At 46.5% G+C, this 27,336-nt stretch overlaps 1 protein-coding gene across 6 annotated transcripts in view; it reads right to left on the reverse strand.

Annotated features, from left to right (window-relative positions):
• NEIL3 (nei like DNA glycosylase 3) overlaps positions 1-27,336 on the reverse strand; it is a 118,637-nt gene that overhangs the window by 12,174 nt on the left and 79,127 nt on the right. For all 6 annotated transcript variants that reach the window (XR_012002611.1, XM_072763886.1, XM_072763888.1 and 3 more), the window contains 5 exons: positions 22,685-22,812; positions 13,536-13,670; positions 12,914-13,127; positions 10,671-10,745; positions 8,919-9,085 (listed from right to left, as the gene is read on the reverse strand). Coding sequence is in view for 5 of the 6 variants with exons in the window: in XM_072763884.1 (XP_072619985.1) it covers positions 8,919-9,085; positions 10,671-10,745; positions 12,914-13,127; positions 13,536-13,670; positions 22,685-22,812 (719 nt within the window). In the remaining variant the exon portion in view is untranslated. The remainder of the gene's footprint in view (positions 1-8,918; positions 9,086-10,670; positions 10,746-12,913; positions 13,128-13,535; positions 13,671-22,684; positions 22,813-27,336) is intronic.

Genomic DNA, 27,336 nt, shown 5'->3' on the forward strand with positions numbered 1-27,336 from the left:
AAAGAATCTTCAGACTTTCTACACGCTTCAATTTTTCACCATTTTCACCTTCTGCGGATTTCAGTGACCACAAGCACGTATGTTCATGGTTTCCAGCAGAAGCTCTGGAAGCATTTTCTTCCCTTACTGTCCCACTTCTTAATCACCTACTGAGAAATTCTTTCCAGTCTCCACTTGGATGTGCAACAGGAATTTGAAATTTAATATGTTTGTAGCGGACTAAGAGTCTTCCAAAGCTAGCGAGTCACAATGCCAGGGACCTGTAAACATCGTTTTATAAAGAAAGAGGACCTTTGCAGCCGTAATTAAAAACCTCGACGTGGGGAGATTATCCTGGATCCTCTGGGTGGTCCCTGAACCCAAAGGCCAGTGTCCTCATGGGACAGAGGCGGAGAGAGGGGACACCCACGCAAGAGAAGGCGCTGTGACCGCAGAGGCAGAGGCTGGAGCCACCGAAGCCACGAAGGCCGCAGGTGCCCCCTGGGCCCGGGAGGGAACGCGGGGTCCTGGCGTCCAGGAGGGGCCGCGCTCGGCTTCCCGCCCGCAAGTCCGTGCCCGGTGCCAGGAAGGTTCACGCCCCCCCCACCCTACACGCCCCAAACGTACGAGTCGCCCTTCACAGCGCTGCGCGCCCCGTCGCCGCGCCCAGGCCCGAAAGGCTGCAGGCTCCGCCCCGGGGCGAGCGCACCCTGAAGCGAGGGGCCCTGCATGTCCCCTGCGGCCCGAGCGCGCGGAGCGGGAGCTGCACCTGCAGGGTGCCCGGGGCTCCTCGTGGGCGACCCCGGCCGCCCGCGGACCCGCTGCACCTGCTGCGCGCCAGGCCGGGTGCCCTGGGGGAGGGGGCCCCAGCAGGTCCGCGCACTCTGCCCCTGCCCCAGGCTGCAGGGCTGCTGGGCACCCGCGTCACCCGCGCACCATGATGGGGACAGCGGGCGGAGGGGCGACGGGACCGGGCGGAGGGCGGACGGGACCGGGCGGAGGGCGGACGGCAGCGGGCAGAGGGGCGACAGGACCGGGCGGAGGGCGGACGGCAGCGGGGTGGAGGGGGGACGGCAGCGGGCGGAGGGGGGACGGCAGCGGGGCGCAGGGGGGACGGCAGCGGGGCGGAGGGGGGACGGCAGCGGGCGGAGGGGGGACGGCAGCGGGGCGCAGGGGGGACGGCAGCGGGGTGGAGGGGGGATGGCAGCGGGCGGAGGGGGGACAGCAGCGGGGCGCAGAGGGGACGGGACCGGGCGGAGGGCGGACGGCAGCAGGGCGGAGGGGGGACGGCAGCGGGGCGCAGGGGGGACGGCAGCGGGGCGGAGGGGGGACGGCAGCGGGGCGGAAGGGGGACGGCAGCGGGGCGCAGGGGGGACGGCAGCGGGGCGCAGGGGGGACGGCAGCGGGGCGGAGGGGGGACGGCAGCGGGGTGGAGGGGGGACGGCAGCGGGGTGGAGGGGGGACGGCAGCGGGGTGGAGGGGGGACGGCAGCGGGGCGCAGGGGGGACGGCAGCGGGCGGACGGGCGACGGCAGCGGGGTGGAGGGGCGACGGGACCGGGCGGAGGGCGGACGGCAGCTGGCGGAGGGGGGACGGGACCGGGCGGAGGGCGGACGGCAGCGGGGTGGAGGGGGGACGGCAGCGGGGCGGAGGGGGGACGGCAGCGGGGCGGAGGGGGGACGGCAGCGGGGTGGAGGGGGGATGGCAGCGGGCGGAGGGGGGACGGCAGCGGGGCGCAGAGGGGACGGGACCGGGCGGAGGGCGGACGGCAGCGGGCGGAGGGGGGACGGGACCGGGCGGAGGGGGGACGGCAGCGGGGCGGAGGGGGGACGGCAGCGGGCGCAGGGGGGACGGCAGCGGGCGCAGGGGGGACGGCAGCAGGCGCAGGGGGGACGGCAGCGGGTGGAGGGGGGACGGCAGCGGGGCGGAGGGGGGACGGCAGCGGGGCGGAGGGGGGACGGCAGCGGGGTGGAGGGGGGACGGCAGCGGGGCGCAGAGGGGACGGGACCGGGCGGAGGGCGGACGGCAGCGGGCGGAGGGGGGACGGCAGCGGGGCACGGGGGACGGCAGCGGGGCACAGGGGGGACGGCAGCGGGGCGCAGGGGGGACGGCAGCGGGTGGAGGGGGAACAGGAGTGGGGCGGAGGGGGGACGGCAGCGGGGCGCAGGGGGGACGGCAGCGGGGCGCAGGGGGGACGGCAGCAGGGCGGAGGGGGGACGGCAGCGGGGCGCAGGGGCGACGGCAGCGGGGCGCAGGGGCGACGGCAGCGGGGTGGAGGGGGGACGGCAGCGGGGTGGAGGGGGGACGGCAGCGGGGCGCAGGGGGGACGGCAGCGGGGCGCAGGGTGGATGGCAGCGGGGCGGAGGGGGGACGGCAGCGGGGCGCAGGGGGGACGGCAGCGGGGCGGAGGGGGGACGGCAGCGGGGCGCAGGGGGGACGGCAGCGGGGTGGAGGGGGGACGGCAGCGGGCGGAGGGGGGACGGCAGCGAGGCGCAGGGGGGACGGCAGCGGGGCGCAGGGGGGACGGCAGCGGGCGGAGGGGGAACAGGAGTGGGGCGGAGGGGGGACGGCAGCGGGGCGCAGGGGGGACGGCAGCGGGGCGCAGGGGGGACGGCAGCGGGGCGCAGGGGGGACGGCAGCGGGGCGCAGGGGCCGAGGGCGGGCTGCTCCTTCCCGGCGCGGTTCCCGCAGCGCCATCGCCAGGCCCCGCAGGAGCATGGGGGGGACGCGGGGACACGCGCCCGCCTGGCCGTCCCGCCCGCCCCCCGCGGAGCTGGGCCTCCCGGAGGCTGCGCCCCACCGACGTCCCCGGAGGCACTGCTCTGGGCCCGGGGCCCCGCCGGGGAGCCTCGGCCTTGGGCTCAGGGCGTGACCCCGGGGTCCCGGGTTCGAGTCCGCAGGGAGCCTGCTCTCCCTCCGCCTGTGCCTCTCTCTCTGTCTCTCGGTGTCTCAGGAATAAATACACAAAACAACCCCCAGAGCCCGCTCGCGGGGCCTTCTCACAGGCAGGAGGCGGTGCTGGAGCAAAGCTCCCAGGAAGCGAGCCAGGGCCACCAGCGACGGCCACCTGGGAGGCTGGCGGGCGACCCGGGCGGGTCAGGAGCCAGGCCTGCGCTGTGAGGACGCGACAGGGCCCGAGGGGTCCCTCCCCGCCTCTCCCTGTTTATAAATGACCATTTGTCGTTGCTTGTTCTGAATAGTCCTGGGAGGGCCAAATTCAGCATTCATGCTTTAAATTTTTATTTTTATTTTTTATTTATTTTTTTTAAAATTTATTTTTTATAAAGATTTTACTTATTTATTCATGATAGTCACACAGAGAGAGAGAGAGAGGCAGAGACACAGGCAGAGGGAGAAGCAGGCTCCATGCAGGGAGCCCTACGTGGGCCTCAATCCCGGGTCTCCAGGATTGAGCCCCCGGCCAAAGGCAGGCGCCAAACTGCTGCGCCACCCAGGGATCCCTATTTATTTATTTATTTTTATATATATTTTTTAATTTTCCTTTATTTATGATAGTCACACAGAGAGAGAGGGAGAGAGGCAGAGACATAGGCAGAGGGAGAAGCAGGCTCCATGCACCGGGAGCCCGACGTGGGATTCGATCCCGGGTCTCCAGGATCGCGCCCTGGGCCAAAGGCAGGCGCCAAACCACTGCGCCACCCAGGGATCCCTATTTATTTTTTTTAAAGAAGGTTCCCTACATTGTATAGGTTCCAGTGCTCAACCCTATCTCAACTTCTGGAGGTATCCTATATTCAGTCATTTCCCCCCTCCTCCCCCGACAAGTTGCCACCATGGCCACAGGCAGTACTGTTGAGGGCGCCTCGAGGTCACCCCCTCACCCTGCGCACACTACAGCCACCTCCCCACCCGCCACCTCATGATCCTCCTAAAACCCAAGTCAGTGTGTGGCACCCCTCTGCTCACCACCTTCCAGCACCTTCCAGCTACCTTAAAGGCAACACACCCCCGCCTACCCAGAGCGACCTTTCAATATAGGTCTCCATTTCTTCTCTCCCGGCCAAACCCCTCAGAGGCACCCCCCCCACATGTGGAATAAACCCCAGAACCTCCCATCAGGGCCGAGCAGGCCCTGCCCCACCAAGCAGGCCCTCCGCTCACCACACTCGCCCTCTTGCTCCCCATAAAACAGACTTCTTCATGCTTCTCCAAGCACCTCCTCCTCCACCTTTTCAAGTCTCAGAGGCTTTATCCACGCAAACCATCGAAGATGAACTGCCCCAGCCCTGTGTGTCCCCTCACGGAGGGGGATGCGTTCTCCGGGCGTGACAGACACATCCTCACCGGGCACCGCATAGGCACGGGGACACACACAGCTGTTTTCAAGATCTCCTCCCACCAGAACGTAGACTTCTATGAATACATCACAAATACAAGTTGAGTGAGTGAGCTGTGCCCTGGGCCGGGGGAGGCGCCCCTCGAGCCCGCCTGCTCTAACTCCCTGGATGTCGCTCTGTCACATGCTTCCCACTGCTCTTCCACGGGCTCACTTCCGTCTTCTGCTCAGCCAAGTCAAGGGAACCCCAAGGCGGGCAGCCCGGGTGGCTCGGCGGTTGGGTGCCGCCTTGGGCCCAGGGCCTGATTCTGGAGACCCAGGATCGAGTGTCACATCGGGCTCCCCGCATGGAGCCTGCTTCTCCCTCTGCCTGTGTCTCTGCCTCTCTCTCTCTCTGTCTCTCATGAATAAATAAATAAAATCTTAAAAAAAAAAAAAAAGGGAACCTCAAGGCTGTCTCCTGGACTTTCCTCGCCTCTCTTCACGCGCTACCACCACCACGGTGGACCATCGCCTCAGATGATCCCACAGTGGGCAAGGGGGCACGGCTCTGCTCTCAGCAGCCAAGGGCCTAAAACACAGGTGGACGATGACAGTGTCTCTAAGGAACCACTTCTCAGTGGAGACCAGTTGCCACCATGGAAAGCGGTGGATTTTTCTGTCTACACAAAACAGAAAGAATTGTTTAAAGGCAGCAACATAACTGTTAATAAAACAAAAAGAAAGGGGCACCAAAGAGAGCGTTTAAAGAAGGTTTGAGTAAAACGAACGACCCGGCTGCTGCCCAGCTGCTACTTGGGCTATTTCAGTCTCATCTGAGCCCTGACCCCCGGAGCACCATGACATTCCGGAAGCCTCCAGAATGTGTTTCTTCTGCTGAAACCAGAAGGAATTCGCTGTCGTGGGGCTTGGGCGGGAAGCAGTTCAGATCTGCCTACGTGTTCCAGCTGCAGAGAATACAGGCAAGGTCACCTTCCTGGGCTCCAGGTCCTGAGACTCAAGGTCTGGCAGCTTTTTCATATTAATCCTGTGAATTACACCAATACTCCTTTGCGCTGCATGACCCGCACATTCCCACTTTGGCTTGAGATCATGGGAGCTGGGTGTCTTTCACTGTACTCCAAGGAAACCCTTTTAAATTACATTTTTCAACATGACAACGGTGTAATCCAACTCTCTTGCCAGAACAAGGCTGTCCTATCAAGGGTTTCCTCATTCCTGTCTCCCAAGAGCTCCCAAGGGCTCTACAGTCACTCTGTTCCCCTCAACACACTCCGCTAGCTCAGACCTGCCTGAAGAATGGGCTTGCCAACACCAGTGACTTCTCATCCACTCGCAACCAACCCTTAATAACTTCCCAAACTAGACGGTTCTCAGAGACCTGAACGCGTCGTCTTACAGGAACAAGATGCCCTCCCCTTCGTGGGGCTCTCCTAATGCACGCTCCTGCCTCGTCTTCGATCAATCTCTATGTCCTTCCACACTGATCTCAAAGGCCACCTTCCTCAGAAAGCCTTCCTAGTTCTTCCCACGCAGATCTAAGGGTTTCCTCCTCTCAACTTCCATTGCTGCTAGAACAATGGTGCCCACTGCCAAACCTAGTGGGGTTTTAATGATCCATCTCCTCATTTCCTCCCCACCTCTGAAGGGATTTCATTTTGTCTTCGTATTCCCAGTAGCTGACACAGAGCAGACACTAATAACAACAACAACAAAAAAGCAGTAACAAAGGAATTTTTAGGAATGTATAATATATGGACTGGTACAGAAAAAGAAATGATAGCACAGCTTCCCCTCGAGGGAAAAATACGCACCTGTATAAATTATGCCAGTTCGTATATAGAGCCAACGATGGTACATTATCGGAAGTGTGGTGTGATCAGTAAAGACTGCAAAATTTGGGGAGGACTTCATGAAGAAGCTAGTAAACTTTGCACAATTGAAGGAACATGGGGATTTAGATTTTAGGCTTTTCGTATTGCTTCGATTTAATTTGAAAAGACTGTAACTTCCAATGAGAAAATGTAGTCAATATAAAAAATGTTCAAAAACTCATGGAGAAAGTGAACGGAATCTACTTCATTGTGGAAATCTCTAAGAATAGGGTAAATACTATCGGTATTCAAATGTTTTCTGTACACGTTTATTTTCCAATGTATAACTGGTTTTCCAAATGGTGTCTTAGGCTGAACTGAATTTCAATATATAAATCAGGAGTAGGGGATCCCTGGGTGGCTCAGCGGTTTAGCGCCTGCTTTTAGCCCAGGGCACAATCCTGGAGTCCTGGGATCGGGTCCCACGTCGGGCTCCCTGCATGGAACCTGCTTCTCCCTCTGCCTGTGTCTCCACCTCTCTATGTGTCTATCATGAATAAATAAATCTTTAAAATAAATAAATAAATAAATAAATAAATAAATAAATAAATAAATAAATAAATAAATAAATAAATCAGGAGTAGCTCAGGAGGGAGGAGGGATTGAAGGGCTCAGAATATTCCCAGTGCAGTAAGGACTCCTCTAGCTCACAGGTGTCCCACACCTCTTGCAGGGAACCCCTGAGCTTTTAAAGCCTAGTTTCAAAAAACCTTTGGAATTGACAATTACCTTAATTATACGGTAAGTAACATATTTCTTTGATGACTTGAAAAAAACTTTTTTTTTTAAACCTCAAAAGCTATCAATTCATAGAAAAAAGTATAGGATATTAATAATTTATTCACTAGACAAAGATTTATCGAATGTCCTCTGTCTGCCAGGTAACGTGTTATACCCATTTGGTCAGAGAAATGTACACTTATAATCTTAAAAATCAGAAAGCCACAAATCTGTGCCATAAATATATTATCTAAATATATCTCAGATCCCCATGGCAGTACAGTGAGGTAAAGAAGAGGCTGAAAGAGATTCAGAGAAAAGAGCTAAGAGCAAGAGAAGGAGAGATGAAAAGGAAATCACAAGGGCCAGGAGCACAGAAAGAAAGCCACAGACACACTGGGGAAGGTGGGGTGGCGGCCTCTCCGCAGACCACCTCGAACGCATCACCCCAGCCTCTCACCCCAGGATCCACGGCGCCATCCGGCCCTGCTTGGCCACCTGTTCCCAACCACATCACTGTGTTTTCTTGGCTCACTCTTTCCCTCCTACTCCGGGTATTCCCTGAAGCTCAGACCTTGGTTCCTCCCTCTCCACTTTCCCTGTGAACTGACCTCTTTTCAATATATGTCACTTCAACAACCATCAAGCCTTCACCTGCCACCTGTAATGTGGCATCTCTTCAAGCAGTCCACTGTTGCTTCACATATACGAAGTTCATCTGTTCCACTCGACCTCAACTTTCCCAGACCCATATGGTGAAAATTTCTATTATTTAGTCTGAAACTTTCTGCATTATTCTACATACCACATCTGTCACAATTGTTGTTGACTTTTTAAAGTTTTTAACTGAAGTCCCTATTTTGTTTTCCATTTCCAGGGTCTTGACCTCAGGCCCAGTAAACCTCACTAGGAGGTTTAATCTCACCATGTCCTACCCACTGAAAAGCCCTTAATCTACTGATTTCGGCAGGACATCAACCATTCCCAGAATGACTAATGATTCCTACTATTTGATTCCATTCTACCTATAAAACTAGCTTTTACGATCCAACAACTCGAAGCCTTTCTGTGGCTTGGCCGGTGTTACCAACATCTCTCCAACATGCCATGCATATGAATGGTTAGGGTTTGTGGCCATGCTCTGTCTTTCCAATTCAATAATATTTGTTTTCTCATTTATTTAGCCAAAATTCTAACTATCTTTTTTAAAGTAAACTTCAAATCACACTTTTTCTAGATCTTTCCAGCTTTGTATGTATATATAATCCTCTAACATCCCTGAACTCCTGTAGCAGGGATTAATAGGCTTCACTGTCTGCACTGGTTATTTTGCCTTATAATCACATATTCCTTTATATTATTCATATTTGTCCTGGCCTTTCCCAAAGGGATGTAAGGCCTTTTATCAGGGTAACTGCGTCGGGGAAAAGGAAGTAATAAGACCTGTTAGACACTGGCTCTCAACAGATACTAATTCCAAGAAACTCAAAACATCAGTGTTCCACCATTCAGAGCAGGGCCTTATGGAGGTCAGGTGATCAATGGAGTTACAGCTCAGATCCATCTTAGGAGGTCCCTGAACCTTTCCTGTGGTTATTTCCCTCGTTCTGGAAGGTGTAATTGGAACAGACGTAACTCAGCAGCTGGAAGAGTCACCATAGACATGTGTAGTAAGCAGTCAATTATTTCCCCCCAAAAAGACATGAATTCTGCAAAGAGATCTTGCTTATGTTTTATAAGATTACTTCTAAATGAAGCAAAAACTTCTGAAGATAGTTGCATTTTCCAACTACTGACGTATGTGCACCTCTCGCCAATCACTTTACAAATGAGATTAAAATGAAATGCTGGATATTAACATCTGAGCTGGAGATTTTCTACTGAATCCAGAAGTGGTCCATCTGTCATCTTCAGCTTATCCTGGTTTTTGGATGAGGTTATTTACTATTTCCTTCCAAGGGCTTAACTACCTTTGAATTATGTTTTTATTAATAGCCTTTGAGTTAGCGAACTAGGGCAAATCGTTTCCAATTAAATTAGATAACTCACCAAATGTCAACATGTTGAGGATTTTCTTTTTGACATCGAGGACAGAAATATGTCATTCTGTTATTCTCTCCTAGGCGACACACAGTTATTTTGCAACAGCACTGACAACAGTTAGGACGCTTATAAACCTTATAGTGTTTCGAGATAACAGATCCCGTTTTATGGCACTAAAAATAAACAAACATTATAATGTTATCTATCAGACAGTGTTGCTTTGGAGCCAAAGATACATTCCTGAAAGTCATTTCTGAAAATAATTTGTTGAAATTTACATGTTTGGACATATGTCCATATAATCTTTTCATCTGAGAAAAAGGTATTGACTAGATTCAGCAATATGTGTCAAACAAGATTTATGTGAAATAATTAAGTCATTATTTTATAACTTACTAGTATTCAAACTTGTTCTTTGCATAGCATTATCTTTTTATCTAAATGAGATGTAAAAGTTCTACAATATAAAATGTCCTTCATGCTTTTAAGTTTTTTTTTTAATTAAATATAATTATGTGGTTATAAGAAAGACTAGATTAGCTTGAAATCTGGCTATTTTTAGAACATGAAAGCTGCTCACTTTCTTTCAACAGCCAAAACCAAAAAAATTATTTCTACAGTGAAAAACTTGAGATCCTCTTTTTTGTTGACCTGACAAAAGACGCTTTTTCCATTTTTAATCTCACAAATTTGCTAACAAAGAAAATAAAAATTCAAATACCTTCCTAGCAAAGAACATTCCTAGCAAATATTCCATTTGGTATACATTCTAATTCAAAGGACATTTTGATATTCTCTGTCACAGTTTTATTCTACTCATATATATTTAAAGCTTCTAAAAGGACAGTGTTTTGGGTTTATGTCAGTACTGTAAAAATCTCAAGGCCCAGAAATATGACTCGCCATATATAAGTTGAAAATTACACAAACAACTTCTATTGATTTAAGCAAAGTATTAAAATACCCAACACTTAATCTGGGCCAAAAATGAGTAGTGGTTTATAATCACCTTTCCCTAGAAGAGTGAGTAAACATATAGAATATTAAAGTAGCCATAATATTCAAGACAGACACGTAAAGCAAGAGGTTCGTTAACACTCTAGGCCAATAAATGAAGACTCCTATCATACCTGCCTTTCTGAACACAGTAAAAATAAAAATGTTGAATACAGAAAACAGACTGTGTAGAAAAAAACAGGCATATTTATGATACTTTGTTTAAAAGAGAAAACGTATTTTTGGAACTCTGTATGCTGATGTCTATGCATATATACAAATTGCAAAATTTACAGGTAGGTAAGTACTTACACTTCATTCTCAAAAGTCTTTGTGGTAGATAAATCTCATTATCTCATTTTACAGATGAAGAAACTGAGCCTGAATTATCTAAATAATCTAAACCACACAGATAACAAGCAGCAAAATCTGAGTTGAGGCCCGTTTTTTCCAAAGGGTTGAGTCTCTCTATGGAGTTCCTACATTTTACTTTCCTATGCCCAAAAATAGAACAAGAATCTACAATGCTAATGCAACTGTTATAGCCAACTTAGTGTAAGGATAATTTAATATAATTACTGTCAGATAAGTTTGGACGGACCGTGACTAAATCTCTAGCCATTATTTACACCCACACGTTGTCCTCCCTTACTGCACCTCTACACACTGACCACTAGATGGTACAAAGAGCCTTGACATTGTTGGCCCCATCCAAAGGGAGACAGTTGACATATGACATAGTAGAAACATTTTTACTCTTACCCTGTAAAAAAGAATGCTGAAGTCACGTATCATCTTCACAAGGTAATGAGTCTGTTCATCTGTCAACTGACAAACCTGAAAACAGAAAAACGAGGACAGTTTCATAATTTGTTACTGTAAAAAGAAAATAATACCAGTTGCCCGCTCTAAAACTACCCTGATTGAAAATATATGCGTATCTTCTAGAACTCAATTTCTCATGCATCTATTTAATGTCATTAGCAGTGGTTTTAAGTGACATCACTACAGATAAAAATATATATATACCATTCTTGTTTATAAATTTTAATTCTAAAAATGAGTAATTCTAAATGAGTATCTCTTCTGTATCAGACATCTTCAAAGTCCCAGCATTGTGGGATCGACCACCTTGAAAAGTCTCGCTGGATTTGAGGAAAAAAAAAAAAAACAGAAGGAAGAGAAGGAAAAATCGGCACAGAATGGATGTCCGTCAAGGTCACCATCGAGCTTTAAAAAGATATGAATTTATATACATGCATTAATATCAGAGTACTTGTTAACACCTGGAAGAACTCAGACATAGCCCTTACTGAAGAATTTTTTTGTGGCAGAGCCTGGCATAAATCTCAGTGTTACCCTTGTAGAATTAATTATCATTTGGCAAGTGGTTCCAATGGTGATGCCAGAAAAACTCCTGTCTGATGACTTAGCCTTGTTTATGTACATGAATGTACACAGGCATCTACATACAGCAGAAACTAAGTTATGAGGGACTATGAAACCTGAAGTCATCTAATCACCATAATCATTATGAAAATATTACATATATTTTTATTTAAAATTTAAAACATAAGCACTTTTGAAATAGAGTTATTCTTACCATATCTTATATACTCTATTCAGTCATACCCTGAGATGTTAAACTATACTTTTTCAATAATTGTGCATGGACTTCTAGGGAGCTAATAGCTAAACTTGAGAACTGTCCTTAATTTCTAACCTCCCAGACATTAGGGCAAATGATCTTCTACTAGATGAAAGGCCTGCTGGATATACAGATGGAAAATAAATTTGCAGTTTATCATAGAGAGTAACAATACTCCGGGTTCTTTATTCCCCAACACGTTTCCCATAGAGGTCTAGGTGGTTTTAAAAAGTTTGTTCTTATTAAAATTCTGTGTCATCATTCCCACGTTACAGAAATGTAACCATCTTGTTCCAAGGGTCAAAAAAGCAGAACCTCATCCAGAAAAATCATGAACGGGTCTCTTTTAAAACTTATTTCTTACTGATTGGGTTTAACAAAAACTATCTAGGAAATAATTACACAAAATCCAAAGGTATCTTTGGACTCATGTAAAAAATGATTTAGTTTAAAGAGACTAGTAGGATGTAGCTAAAAGCCTTACAGTAGATTCCTTCCTTAGGAACTGAAATACACGTGGCCTTCTACCTGGCTTTGGGTCCTAACCTCTCAGACATTCTTATAACTTTGCCCTATTAATCACCATCCTCTTTCCTACAATTTTAACCTCTCTCTATATTATTTTTTTTCTTATATAAGTAAGTTTATGTCTCTCCAGTTGAGGGACAAGGGAAAAAACAATACTGAGTCCTTATCCTGACACCCCCCAACAGCCTCTGTTTTCCCTTTATTCCAGTAAAGCTGTTTTACAAGTGTTCCACATTGTTTCCAGTTCCCTACTAGTCACTTATTTCCCAGTCCCTGCCATCCAACTTCCTTGCTTATTCCCCCAAAACAGCATTTGCTGTCCAAGGAGCTATAAATAGGAATACGTGAGTGCGTATTGAGTGTGAAGTTAATATGCCAGGTACAAAAAGCAAGTTCTGAGCTTACTTCCATTCCTACATCCAAAAAATATTTCTTTTATGCCTTCCATGGGTTAGATACCGCACTCTGGATGCTTGGAAACTTCGGTGAACAAAACAGACACCATGCTCCTAAGAGACTGCATTGGAGCGGGAGGAGATAGATTTTAAATAATGAATATAACCAGTAAAGATTAGGTCATGTTGGAAGGTGATCCTCAGTATGGGGAAAATACAAAGCAAAGCCAGTCATGGGAGATGGAGGACGTGACGTGAGAGGAGGAGATTTTAAACGGAGAGGTCAGTGTTGGCCCCGTTGAGAAGTTAACACAAAGACCCTGGAAATCTCCATTTGGGGAGAATGTTGCCAACACAGACCTACGTTTTCCCCGTTGGTCCCTCAAATGTATCTAAAAATAGAGAGGTCATTTAAAAAAACACTTATAACCTACTTTAACAGCTGGGTGGAGACCACTGTCGAAGAGAGCTTCGTTTTTGATGATGTTCCCTACCCCAGGCAACACCCTCTGGTCCATTAACACATCACACAACATCCGTCCTTTCTGCTTTTTCACTTCACTTTCGGCTCTTGAGAAACTAAATTTAGGTGAACATACATCTAATTCTTCCATCATTCTTACTCTCTGTTGGCTTTCTGCTGAGTTTCTGTAGCAAGGAATATAAAACACATTAATCATCAGTCTAGTTATAATTTCACAAAGTGTCATTTAAAATGAGATTTGATAGAAACACTTTCTGTTAATCAGGGTATGAATTATATAGCCTAACAATGAAGACCCTAACAAACTAGATTATCCGAAGGCTCTCTCAAAATGAGGTTTTATCAGTTAGAAATCATTTTTAAAACATCTCTCTCTCTCTCTCTCTCTCTCCACATTTCAAACCAAACTGCAGATCCACCTCTATAGCTTTTCAGCTGCAGAACTATTTTATTTTATTTTATTTTATTTTATTTTATTTTATTTTATTTTATTTTATTTTATTTTATTATTTATTTTATTTTTATCTTATCTTATCTTATCTTATCTTATCTTATCTTATCTTATTTTTTACCTGAGTTCTACCGATGAGTCAAAGAAACAAATCAGATCTTTGGTGAGTTGTATTTCCAAAACAGGAGAAACTCCATTTTTATTTTTGTATTCAAGTGGATTAATCATGATGGAGCCTTTCATCCCGAAATGAATCCTGAAACAACATCAAACCCAGTTTTGAGTGGCAGAAAGTATATCGTGCATCTAATTTTCGTTCCTTCATTTCACTTTTTGGATTATAAGCAAGCAAATGTTAGTCAAGATAGGCACTTTCAGAGGGCAGAAAATGTAGCCAACATGGTATCTTTTTCTGTTATGGTTTTGTATCCTTATAAAACTAGAAGATGTGACAATAAGTTTTTCAAACCACAAATAAAATAAATTCCCAGAGAAATAATAGGGCCCGACAATAAGCTCAGGAAAACATACCCTGTTCTTCTTTTCTTGTCAGATGAAGTACTTTTATTCATGGAACAGTCTAGTGTTTCAGCTTTCTCTCAGATTCAAAGGCTTTGGATGGGATGAGTCTAAATTTAAATTGCCTACAGTTTTGTTTTGTTTTTTGTTCTTTTTTTTTTTTTTTCTTATAAATTCTACAAAGCCACTAACATTCAAATTCTGTATCTCTAGCCACAATGGATGGGAAGTGTTTACCTACTCCAAAATGATCTCTACAGTTTAAGACAGTCTCTTCTTCCCCTTTGCTCTGGGATACACAATGAAACAATTCTTTTTTTTTTTTTCAAAATCTCATGTATCAAAAGAGAAGAGAAAAAGTCAAAATGCTATTGTTTTCAATTCTTTTAGTTTTTTTTTTTTTTTTTTACCTTTATATGTATTGGGAAGAGGGGATTTATAAATATTTACGGTTAGCTTGAAAGCCACAAAGCAGTGATGAAAAATTTATGACCTTTCAGTTTTTATAGGATTGATTAGCATGTCCAGTAAAAACAAAAAAAAGAGAGAGAGAGAGAGAAAGTGGTTTTGTGAGACCTCTGATGATGAAGATCAAAAATGATTCTCAAGATGAAATACTGTGTTCTGCTTTTCAAATCCATCTCCTTCTAGCTTTGTTGAGTTAATAAATATGGCTCTTTTGGCAGCAAATGTTACTGCACTGTGCTTCTAATTCCAAAGCACCATGTTATAGTATTGTACAAGGTTAACCAGTCTAACTTTAAAAATGTGGGTTTTAAACTCTGTATGCCCTACTATCAATCATAAATGCATTTTCCGTGCCCCATAGTTCTTGACAGGAAAAATGTGTGCCTGTAAGTACTCCATAATTTAGCTTAGGGAGGTTCAACCCCAGTGAAAGGTGTACAACTGTCATGCCCAGAAGCCATCATATCTAAAATCTTTTCAGCTGCATGGCTCATAAAGTGGATTCTAAATCACTTTCTATAATGAAACTGCAAGCACATAAAAATCTCAAAGGTTAAGACCCAAATGAAATGCAGGAGTAGCCCCAGTGAGAACCCTGAATCAAATTAAGTATGCTTTTGGGGGGGTTTTATTAAATCTATTCAATTTAGAAAACAATATGCATAAAAATAACCATTTTAAATTTATTCTTATTTATTTTTATTAAGTAGCAAAATGTGGTGATCACTGAGCCCCAAGAAATGTTGTGTTTATTGTTAAGTACCCTTTATATTATGCTAAGAAAATATTAAGTGTCCACCAGTGTCACTTTTAGGCACCATAACAACTGTACCATTATAACAACTGTCATACGGATCTTTACAGCTCAGGACACAGGCTCATATCACATTTACATTCTAGAGTTAGATTTACTATCCAAGAGTACTCATTATAATCAACCTAGTTTAAGAAAATTTTATTAGATCCTTATTTCTAACTCTTGACCCTCACAGGTCCCTTCAGCCCCCAACCCAACTGGTTACCTAAGATCATTTACTCTGTAGACCATGACTGCCTGCCAACAGAGGGCCTTAGGCCATGCCTTGACATGGTTGAGTCAAAAATGGACACCTGAGTCAAGCCAGATCCATCAGTATCCAGTACCTGGATTCATCAGCATTCTCCTGATGAATTTATGGATCTGGGATGCAGAGAAATCACTTTCCCAATGGTACTAGGAGATCTAACATGGGAACTGTCCATGGGAATGTCAGCCAGCTTGGGCAGCAGAGAAGCCAAGGGAGGCCTGTCTGCAGAAGGGAAGAGTGCAGCGGATTTCAGGCAGAGAAAGAATGCAGAGTCCTCAAAGCACTTAGTCTTTGCTTCCAATTCTGCTGGACGCCACCTACATTATCTTCAGGTAAGATACTCATATTTTTCTAAGAAATAATTACTCAATCTCACTTGAGTTGGGCTTCTGTCACTTGCAACCAAAATTCTAATATAAAAATGATGTTCAAACTAACAATTGAAGTGATATTAAGAAAACCCCCCTAGTTAGAAAGAACTTCCTAAAACAAACAATAAATAAGACCTGATACTAAACAATCAACCACATGCTTCCGGGTCATCACTATCACAATGATCGGAACGTCGTAAGCAAACATCAATGGCATAAAACCACGGTGTGGTCACAGGTTCAACTTAGTGACAACTACCTATACACTGCTAACAAGACAATTGCTTATGAGAATTATCAAGTGGACCAAAGTGACCTAAGGTTAATAATGAGTGTAAAATAGCTGAATGGAATTATTGTAAAGCTTATACTAGGAATTCAAAGAAAAAAGTTATAAAACAATACGGACTTAATCATGTTAAAAAAGAAACAGTGAGTTCTGCATCTACTTAGGGTACAAAAGCTAAAAGCAAAAGCTAGAGCTCCTGTCCTAACATGGAGAGAAAAGTCATATTATTTACAAATATCATAAATTCTCTCGAGCCCATGAGAGGCCTGAGGTTGCAGGCAGCTGGGTGAGCTAAATTCCAGAGTAACAAGCCCCTCTGTGTGGACAGACAGACACACAAATCATTTGGCCTGTGGCACAATAAAGGCAGAAGAGATGGCTACCAAGGAAACAGGTAGGAAGGAAGCAGCTACAATTTTCCACAAACTTCTAAATACTGAGCGTGGTTGGTGTAACGGTCTACACTTCCCGGAGTCCCAGACTCGAGTAGAGCATGGGCCCACGGGTAAAAGCTCTTTTCCACGAGTATACACCAGCTGCGTAGGGAACCGAAAGAGCCACCCTTGGTGGCATGGCACCTGTCTGTAGCCGAGGGAGAGGTACAAACAAAAAGCCCTCTGTGCCCGAAGGAATAAGAGGAAACCTCCTGCACACACAGGAAGTCTTGCACCGTGCAGCAACAGGCACAGGCTGCCACCGGGGAGGGCAAGAAGTCTTTGCCCCTGGCTCAGGCCAGACACGCTGCTGCTGAGGATGAGCAGAGCAAGGGCCATCTGTAGTTAGCGGGGAGGCAGGGAATCAGCTTTGTCACAGAATCATGCAGTGACACGTGGAGACAGCTGTCCCCCTGAGGAAGGGGAAGGGAATGCTCCCCCTAAAAAGGGGAGACCACCCAACCATGGAAGGAAGTTTGACTGTCTTGAGAAAGAGAGGGTCAGTGGCTCTGAGAAAAGCGCAGCCCTCAGGCCCATGTGCACAGGGCCTAAGAGGAAGCCTGGCCTAGAAGAACCATTTCCCCATTGTCAACCTGCTCCCTGAATAACAGCTGAGACGACCAGCCCAGCCACACCAGGCCACACCGGAGGCATAAGGCAGGAGGACCGGCTGAAGTTTTTGATGTCACGGGTGCACTGAAGTCAACTACAGCAAAACAAAATCCGAACCAAGCTCGACCACTAAATCCCCCCACTAATGACCTGATAGAGGCATACTGTTTTTGAGGTTAAACATTATTTAATTCAGCCTCTAATGTTCCTTTAAATATGACTATCTGGGGTTCAAAAAATTATGACACATAAAAAAAAATAAGATTAAAAACAACAACAACAAAGGGACTCAATGTCAAGAGATAAAGCAGGCAACAGAGCCAGGCCCAGAGATGTGCTGGATGTTGGAACTACGAGGAAGATAATTTAAAATCAATTTAACAATTAAAATCACAGTTATCAGCTGAGAACACCACACCAGGTCAATCTGCTATGATAAGGTCTCTAACCTTCCACAACTACAATAGTGCTGCACATGGATTTTATGCTAACATGTTTCCAGGCTTTTATAACCTTGCTCAGAGGTGTGGATAAATACCACACAATCGGAGCCAAGGCAGGCCATGCACAGACCACGCTCTACTAGGCGACCAGGTGCAGATTCCTGGGCTTTCCACTCATGATCGATTTCTATACACCTTCAAAAAGGATATAAAAAAGCACCAACTAAGATCCAGCAAATCCACATCTAGGTATTTATCCTAAGAAAATATAGAAATGGTAAAGGATACATGCTCAAGAATGTTAACTTCAGAGTTATTTTTTAGAGTGAAAAGTGGCAGAAAATACTAAACAGTATTGATTAAAAAATGAGGATATAGTGGAATACTATTCAAAATAATAATGTACATGTTTTGACACTGACCGATACAATATGCATACTGTGTAAAAAAAGTCTAACATAATTAAAATTCTCATTTATATAAAAATTATAATATACAATGTCAGTTTATGATCCATGCATATACAATATAAATTGTGTATGAATATATGTTGTATACCCAATTGATATGTTCCATCTATGATGTTTATAAAAACTGTTAAGTGTGCCTTCTTTTGGTGGTAGTAACTATTATATATATATATATATATATATATATATATATATATATATAAAGTATTTACTTTTGCCATTAGACTTTTTGGAACTATCTTAATGTTTCATAGTTGAATTATATTTTACTTTTAAAACAAGGGAAAAAGGGATGTCAGGTGGCTCAGCGGTTGAGCACCTGCCTTCAGCTCAGGGCGTGATACTGGGCCTCGGGATTGAGTCCCGCATCAGGCTCCCCCCAAGGAGCCTGATTCTCCCTCTGCCTCTCTCTCTCTCTCTCTCTGTCTCTCATGAATAAATAAATAAAATCTTTAAAAAATAAAATAAGGAAAAAATTGCAACTAAATGATGTGTATTATTAAATAAAAGAAGGAAAACCAAACTATAAAACCAAACCAAATCATGTAAGCATCAGGTGCAGAAGGGAAAGCCAATGCAAGACATAAAGATTTCCCAAATTTCTCCAGTTACACGTGAAAGCATCATGGTTACTGAAATGGAAAATAAAAATTTCAAACTCTACCATTTCAAAAACGAAAGATGTTTACTTTTCTGCCCATAGATTACTTTTAGTTGTTAGTCTTCTTTTCTCTTTCTCTCCTCCTTCCTTCTTTCTTTCACTCAAATCGAGGTATCATTGACACATAACATTAAATCAGTGTCACTCGTACAATATAACGATTCAATATTTGTATATATTGAGAAATGATCACCACAATAACTCTAGTTTACATGTGTCACCAAATATACTGACCAAAGTTTTTTTCTTGTTTTTCTTTTGTTTTTTAAATTTTTTTAAGTTTTTTTTTTTTTTTTTTTTTTTTTTTTTTTTTTAGTTTTTTATTGTGGTGAGAACTTTTAAGACCTACTCTCTTTGCAAGTGGCAACCCTGCGGTAGAGCACTGTGAAAGACCATGGTCCCCGTGTTATACGTTACATCCATAGGACTCATTTATTTCCTAACTGGAAGTGTGTGCCTTTTGATAATGGTCAGTTTTCTTCAACTGCAGGTGATAAAAACCCAACCCAAAAAGGTTTAGGCTGTAAGGAATACCTAGGAGCTCACAGAATCTGAAGGAAGGCTGAAGAATCAAGCCACAGGACAGGTAGGAGAGAGCTGGATCTCATGAAAGGACAGAAGGAAGAGCTAAAAGGCCTTTTGGATTCTCTGCTTTGTGCACCTGGTTTTATCTTCCACCACCTTCCAAGCTGAGTGACGTGGCCACCTACAAGTGTGAAGGCCTCACTCCCTAGCTTCTCTATGTGACAGAGCCTGACCCTCTTCTGCTCCAGATGAGACAGTCTCATGGAATATCCACACTGACCCAATCGACTCCATATGAGAGACAAGGTTCAGCAAGATTGTGCTAGAGTCAACTTGATGTCTGCGGTCATTGTGGCCAGATGACCAGCTTCCAGAAGGAACGCTGTCCCTAAAAGACAAGTGATCACGTTGGGCAGACAGATGGCAGGACTGGCCACTCTTACAGTATATGATTTTATATAGAACCTTTATCACACTTCAGTTTTTCTAACACATTAATGTGACAGATCAGAAAAACTACATCTAAGCTGTAAAACCATCTTTTGAGGAGCCGAGGAGAGATTCCTTACAGACTGTTTAGCAAACTACAAAGAACCATCACAGTGTCTCATGCATATCTGTTTAGAGGATTGCATCACTTAAACGTCAATAAATTACAAAATTGTTAACGTCTAAAGCTTCTCTAAAATATTGCAGATACACTTTTGGAATAGGATCATTGCAAACTATCGGAGTCATATAAATCACAAACTGGACATAGCAGTGTCTTGGAAAGGGAGATTCATTAAAAAAATATATCTTTTAAATGTTAGTCCAAGACGTAACGGCTGGCTTCGTTTTGATGGAAAACCAGCCACTTACCGGGTGGGTGTGTCTGGGTGAACAGACTTGTAGACACGTGCCTGCACAGCCCTGGCATATATACCTCCGCGGTTAACAGAGGTTATGTTTGGGAGTGAGATTGTGAATGGACAGATTTATTCTTGCTTGTTCCTTATGTCTCAGCTTTCTCTAATGAGTATTTGTTCCATACACCGCCAAAAAATTAAAGATGATTTCCATTTTATTACAGATGACGAGCTTCTTCTAAAGCGTTTAGAAGTACGGGTATTAATCACACGTGACATCGCAACTGTGCTCCAAAAATAAATGCATATCCAATAACTTTTCGTATTCAATGGCACTGTTAGGAGCACTTGAGCACTCTGATAAATCTTTTAGTGACAGAAATAGTTACTCTAATCTGTACCTCTCTGAAGTGTGGGTTTTTGCATGGCAGATTCTCTTGCAGAGGGTTAGGTCTGTATTATTTCCATTACAAATGAATCCCAGGAAGATTCATGGCCTGCCCTGTAAGATGCATTACAATCCAGGGCAATTTTACCTATAAAAAGCTGGGCATTAAGGGATAGATATAAGCGAGCATTAAGTGTGGTTCCTGCTACGTACGTGCTCTCTAAAATGCAGAGCAGCCTGGTGAGGAGCAAAAAGAGGTCAGGAATGAAGACAACCTTTCTATCTCCTGCTCACACACTTGCAACCTCACACAATGATCACATTTCTTTGACAGAGTCATCCATTCTCTTAAGAATCGTAGGTTGGGAATATATATACATATATGTTTGTGTGGTTTTTTTTTAACTTCTATTAAATTGTGTAAGGGGATGCAGTTGATTTTAGGTTGCTCGGTTTGTATTCAAACAGCTCATCTGCTGCCAACCTTGAATTATTATATCAAATAGTCGTTCAGGCCATAGGAAATAGAAAGGAAGCAAGCCACCGCACTTTTCCCCATCCATGCACAGAGGTATGTACTCCCCGGGGATGGCACTAGTTTAGTTAGTTTAAAGAAGTGATTGGCCTCGTTTAGAACTTCAGGAAACACTTCCTGACAGCTCCGAGAACTGCTCTGAGAAATGACACCCCCTTTATCCGTCTGGTGGAGAATGCTTGATAAAAACCTCCCTCTCATCCTCCAGGAATAAATCTGCGACTAACTCCAGAGAATCAATAACATATCAGTGTTTTCAACTGTCTGCACGTGGATCCTGTTGTGTCTGACTCAGTTCAGAGGGGAGAGTTCTCAATCACATCCATCTCCCACCACAGCAGTGCAACCTGCAGTAAGTAGATCATTCCTGCCCGAACCAGGAAGCGTGTGTAACGTTATCGTCTCCTGACTGAGAAAACAAAACAAAACAAAACAAAAAACCACCAAGTGACACTGTTGACCAAAGACAGCAGCTGCTGACAACAAAGAGAGATCATGTCAAAGGAAAAGCAATGATGATAAACTCTGAAGCTCTCTAAACGTGCGGTAGATGAGGGGCAGCAAGTCACCATCATGCAGTCCTATTATCTCTGTGACCATTAGTCACCTTCGGTGAGAAGCGCAGGGCCCAGTAACAGGGCTTTTCTTTTAAGGTGAAATTGTTCAATACTTTCAAGAAACATTAGGAGAGATTCAAGGGAGCACTGCCATGCTCCACAGTTTGCCGTACCTTAGGCTAAAGTCAGGGAAGACAGAGGTTTGGTAGACATACTAATTTTTTCAAAATTTATTCATTTTGCTGCAAAAAATCGAATAGGTGACCATGCTCTGGCAAGGACCCACACTTCAACACTCTTAGCATTAAGTCAGCCAACGTAGGAGATTGGTTGGCCTTCATCACCAACACATTAGCCGTGACTTTCCATAAGCTCTGTGGAAGAATGAAGAATTGGGGCCTCCGGTGAAGAGTCCTGGAATCCTGTAAGTTTCCAATCCTGTACAAGGCTTCAGAAAAAGAAGGAAGACCCAAAAGTACAAAAATCTAGAGCTACATTGAAACCAAACTAGGAGCAGTTATAGGGATCCCTGGGTGGCACAGTGGTTTGGCGCCTGCCTTTGGCCCAGGGCGCGATCCTGGAGACCCGGGATCAAATCCCACGTCGGGCTCCCGGTGCATGGAGCCTGCTTCTCCCTCTGCCTATGTCTCTGCCTCTCTCTCTCTGTGTGACTATCATAAAAAAAAAAAAAAAAAAAAAAAAAAGAAACCAAACTAGGAGCAGTTATAAAGAAACTAATGTCGCGAATACAGTCAACACTCGGGGGAAGACGCAAGGGAAGAGCCAAGTGGGGAAGAGCCAAGCTGAGCTGTGCTGCTCTAACATCTCCTGGAAGCCCGTCTTGCCAGTGGGTTTTTCTTAAAAGAAATAAATTGACTAGTCCTCCAAGTAACGATGACATCACAACTTATTCATCTTCTGCTTATTGCTTTCCACGATAGAATCTCAACCTCTTGTATTAGAGCTCTCTTAAAAACGGAGTACTTTCTACGTGATTAAATGTGACACCCGGTGAACCCCAAGAAAAGCCTTCTCCGCATCTTTACACAGAGAGATAAGCCGCATTGTGCAGGTTTATCTTACCGTAAAGCTTTGGGCCCAAAGTACATAAGGAGCTCCTTCCCCAAAGTCTGTACACCACTGTAAACGCAGCCATTCAACAGTCTCGAGAAATTCTGGCTGGAATCTTTATTATCATTCAGTGCAGCAGCCTAGGAGAAAACACACACACATACACACGTAAACACGCAAACTCTAAACAAAATTATAATTTCATTCTTAAATGTATTTCTATTACTTCGTGCCCAGGTGCATCCCTGTGAGAAGAATATTCCCCAGCAAGTCAAGTAATGTAATCAGCTGTTTACATACATTTTGTCAAATTACCGTGTAGTCATTTCAAGAGAGAGGCCAAAAAAATTAAGTGGAAAAGGAAGTAATTGGCTCACAATCAAAATGAGTTTCTTCCAGGACCATATAGCTGTGCACATATGAAAAGAAAGCAGAGAAAAACGATGTGGAGCTTTTAAAATTAAAAAAATAGCATAGTCTTCCGTTTCCAGAAGCACAGCCAAGGTCCCTGAAAGAGCATTCAGACTGAAACAGCTAAAAAATAAATAAAAAATAAAATAAAATAAAAATAAAATAAAATAAAATAAAATAATAATAGTGGATAGAACATGAAAACAAAGTGTTTATAACTGTAACGAAGAACTCAAAAGCCAGGAAGGAACACTATGAGGTGGAAATCCAGGTAAACGGGGGAGAGCACCCCAAAGATAAGCAGTTCTCTGAAGCAGGCTTATGTCAGAAAGGAAAGAAGAGCGTCAGTGCTCACGGTCTTGACCCCCTCCTGACCCCACGATGTCAGGAATAAAGGAAAAAGAAACCCACGACTTCTTCCTCCCCTCACTGTGCAAAACCAAACAATATACTGTGAGGATCACAATATGTGCACTGAGCACTGTAAAGATCAAGGACCTTGATGGGCCCTTCTGTGGGCCGGGGAAAGGAATGAGAGTGGGTTTAGATCCTGCTAAGGCTCCTTTGCTCGATGGACAGCAGGTGAGCCGGTAACATCATTTTTCATTCTTGAGAAATGTTTCCAAATATTATTAAATTTGCAATCAAAATATAGTAAAAAAAAAAAAAAAAACCACAATACCACCATTAATGCCTAGCTGGTCTATAAGGTACGATAGGCATCTATAATTACATTTACACATTAACTCTTAGTCTAAGGGAATATCCTCACCTACTTCTAACCTTTCTTATTCTGGGCTTGACCTAAGCATTCTCAGAAGATCCAGGATAAAATCTCGCCTGCAGAGGGGGGTGAGGTAGTGATGATGGGGGTCACAGGGAGATAATTATAAGACAACTTCCGACAGAGTCTGGGAGCACATCCCAACCCCCCCCCCACACACTTATGGTGGAATGACATTGCTAGGGATGCTCAAAACTTCTGGTTTACAGACACCTGTCATTCTAAATACGCAAGGTGATATGTCCACTCTATTCTCCAGTTTCCTAAATTGGCCCTTGATTAAAAAGACACATTATAGTATTTAGTTCAAAGGAACAGAGGGAAATAAGAGATATAAAAAAAAAAAAAAACCCAAAAAACAAAGATTGAAAACAGCGAGGGAATGGATTTTGTGCCTCCAAATTCATACGTTGAAGCTCTGACCTCCAAGGCGACTGTGTCTGAAAACAGGGCCTTTATGAGGTAAGGAGGCTTAATGAGGTCCTGGGAGGGGCCCTGATCCCGCAGGAGCAGACCCCGTGGAGAGCTCGCCCTGCGGCCTGCGAGCTCTGGGCAGGCCTCACCCGGCCAGGGAGTGGGGTCTGCAAGCCAGGAAGCCACAGGGGCCTCGACCTTGAGCTTGGGCTTCTGGCCTCCAGAACCCTGGGGAAAGACATCTCTGTATGCTCCGGGCCGCGGTGTTTGTCACCGCAGCCCCAGCCAATCCTTCTTCCCCCAAGTCCACAGATGGTCCTCACGACCACAGCTGCTGCGACAATCTGCGACAATCTGCCAACTGCCCGAAGTTCAGGGGAACCGGCTCTCAACCCTTCCTCCCATAATGAGAAGTGGGAGTCAGTCGTGAGCTTAGGGTGACCAACGAACCAAGGCACGGGAGGACTTACAAGAGGCTGCCTTCCAGTTCTTTTTATTTTTTTTATTTTTTTGAAAGATTTCATTTATTTACTTGAGGGGGGGGGGGAGAGAGAGAGAGAGGGAGGGAGAGAGAGCAAGCAGGGACCCCCGCACCCTGAGATGGTGACCTGAGCCCAAGGCACAGCTTCTCCGACAGGGCTGCCTGGGGCCCCGCGGCCTTGCACGTGTGCCCATGCCACCAAAAGAGCCCGTGACGGGTCCCAGCAGAAGGCACAATGCACAAACGTGTCACCATGTGCCCAGAAGCGTGGGCCTGGATCCCACCTCCATGTGGGTTGAACCCGGGGCCCCTCAGCCACCGTCAGGTGTGGCCCCGGCAGGCCCGAGGGCCCAGGGACGCAGAAGCACACTTGCCACATACCTTGCCACATAAATCTACCTGGAGCCCAGTGTAGACTACACGGCAGGTTTCCAGGACAACCAATTAGTAGCTGAAGTGTTCTGAGACAGCAGCCAGCCTCCGAGACCCGGAGATGCGCTGGGCGCAGCCTCCACCTCAACGCGGGGGGCGGTTCACAGACTCTGGGATCTTGGACTGAAGGTCCCAGTGACATTTTGAAGACCCCCCTTCCTGAGTGCAGGGTCTTCTCCAGCGCCCCCAGCTCAGCAGCCTCCTGGCAGGTGGCTTCGGCCGGGCCCGCCTCTCTCTCTGGGTCTCTCATGATGAATAAATCAAATATTAAAAAATAAACAAATAACTAGAGCTCGACCTCTGTCCCGCCCTTTGGGAAGGCACACGCACACTCGCGCCCACCTCCACCTCGTGGCCATCCCGGGGGGGCCCTTGGGCCTGAACACCTGTTGTCTGGAGACAAAGTCGTCACAGCCCGTGGCCTGGGTGGGCAATCGCTCCCCGCCAGGCTTCCCATAGCTCCCTGTACACCCCCAGGGGGCCAGTGGTGCTCAGGTGTCACCCCGGGGTGGGGGGGCATGTCCCTCCACCTTGGCACATGAGAGGCTGGGACGTGGAAGGGAGAGGGAGGCCCCCGGCGGCCCGGGCCTGCATGCAGGGCCCACTGGTGGGGACTGTCCACCTGCTGGGTACGTTGCCCTTTGTCCGCAGCCTGGAACCGGGCTCCAGTTTCTCCTGGTGGCCCTCAGCGGCCTTAGGCCCAGCCATGCTCCCAGGAGGCTGGCCGTCCGCGGCCTGACCCCCAGGGACAGTGACCCCTGGCTGGCTAGGGCCAAGGACCTCGCCTCTCCCTTCCCGCGCCCCATGGGGCTGCTCCCCACACAGGCCTCCTGACCCCCGTAAGTCGCACCTCCCCGTGTGTCATCACGGCCCCTGGCAGAGACAGACCAGGCAGCCCTGAAGCAGACAGGTTGGCACAACACCCGCTAAGCAGTAAAGGCGCCCCAGCTGCCTCACGGGGAGTCGGCTCACGCTGCGAAACTGGCAGCTTTGGCAAGAACTTACAGGGCTCGGGGCGACAGTCCCAGCCAGCGGCCCCCACGGTTCAGACACTCGCCCGGCTGCATCTGTGGCCCGACACTCTCTGATGACAAACGTGGGCAGGGACACCTGCGAAGCCGTCCGTCACCATTCAAAGTGCACCATTCGTGACTGTTCACTGGATTGGTTCTTTTTTTTTTTTTCAGATTGGTTCATTTTGAAAAAAGTTTACTCACCTTCCCCTGTGGGTCAGGCCTTGTTCTAATGCCAGGGATGCGTCAGTGACCACAAAAAACTAACAACTAAAAGTAACTAAAAACCTCCTGCCTGGGATGCTTGGGTGGCTCAGCGGTTGAGCATCTGCCTTCAGCCCAGGGTGTGATCCTGGGGCCCCGGGATCGAGTCCCATGTCGGGCTCCTGCATGGAGTCTGCTTCTCCTTCTGCTTGTGTCTCTGCCTCTCTCTGTGTGTCTCTCATGAATAAATAAAAGATGTTTAAAAATCTTCAAACAAAAACCTCCTGCCTTCACAGAGCTCATCATCTTCCAGGCAGGGGGGAGTAAGCAGTAAATATACCAACAGGGTCTTAAAACACTTGGAGAAGACATCGAGATGAGAAAGACAGATCAAGACGGCGGGGGGGGGGGGGGAGGGTAGCAGGTATAATTCTGCGTGAGGCAGCCCTAGCTCAGGAAGAAACTGGCACCTGAGCAGGTGACTAAGGGGGTTCGGGTGGGCCATGATCCAGGTGGAGGAATGGTGAGGTGACGCGCTGACACAGCAGGCACAGCGCGCCGGCTGGGGAGAGAGCAGGGGCAGGTGTGGACACAGCAGTCCTGCCACGGGGAGGGGTCACACCAAGTGGCCCCCAGGGGCCGCTCTGTGAACTGGCTACTTCTCTGACACGGAGGAAGAAGCAGCCAAATATGATCTACATCACTTTTTTTTTTTTTAAGATTTTATTTATTTATTCATGAGAGACACAGAGAGACGGGCAGAGACACAGGCAGAGGGAGGAGCAGGTCATGCAGGGAGCCCGATGCACGACTTGATCCCGGGTCTCCAGGATCAGGCCCTGGACTGAAGGTGGCGCTAAACCACTGGGTCCCCCGGGCTGCCCTGATCTACATCACTTCCTAAAATGCTCTCCCTGCGCGGGTA

This window comes from Vulpes vulpes, chromosome 7 (genome assembly GCF_048418805.1).
Source record: "Vulpes vulpes isolate BD-2025 chromosome 7, VulVul3, whole genome shotgun sequence".
NCBI lineage: Eukaryota > Metazoa > Chordata > Mammalia > Carnivora > Canidae > Vulpes > Vulpes vulpes.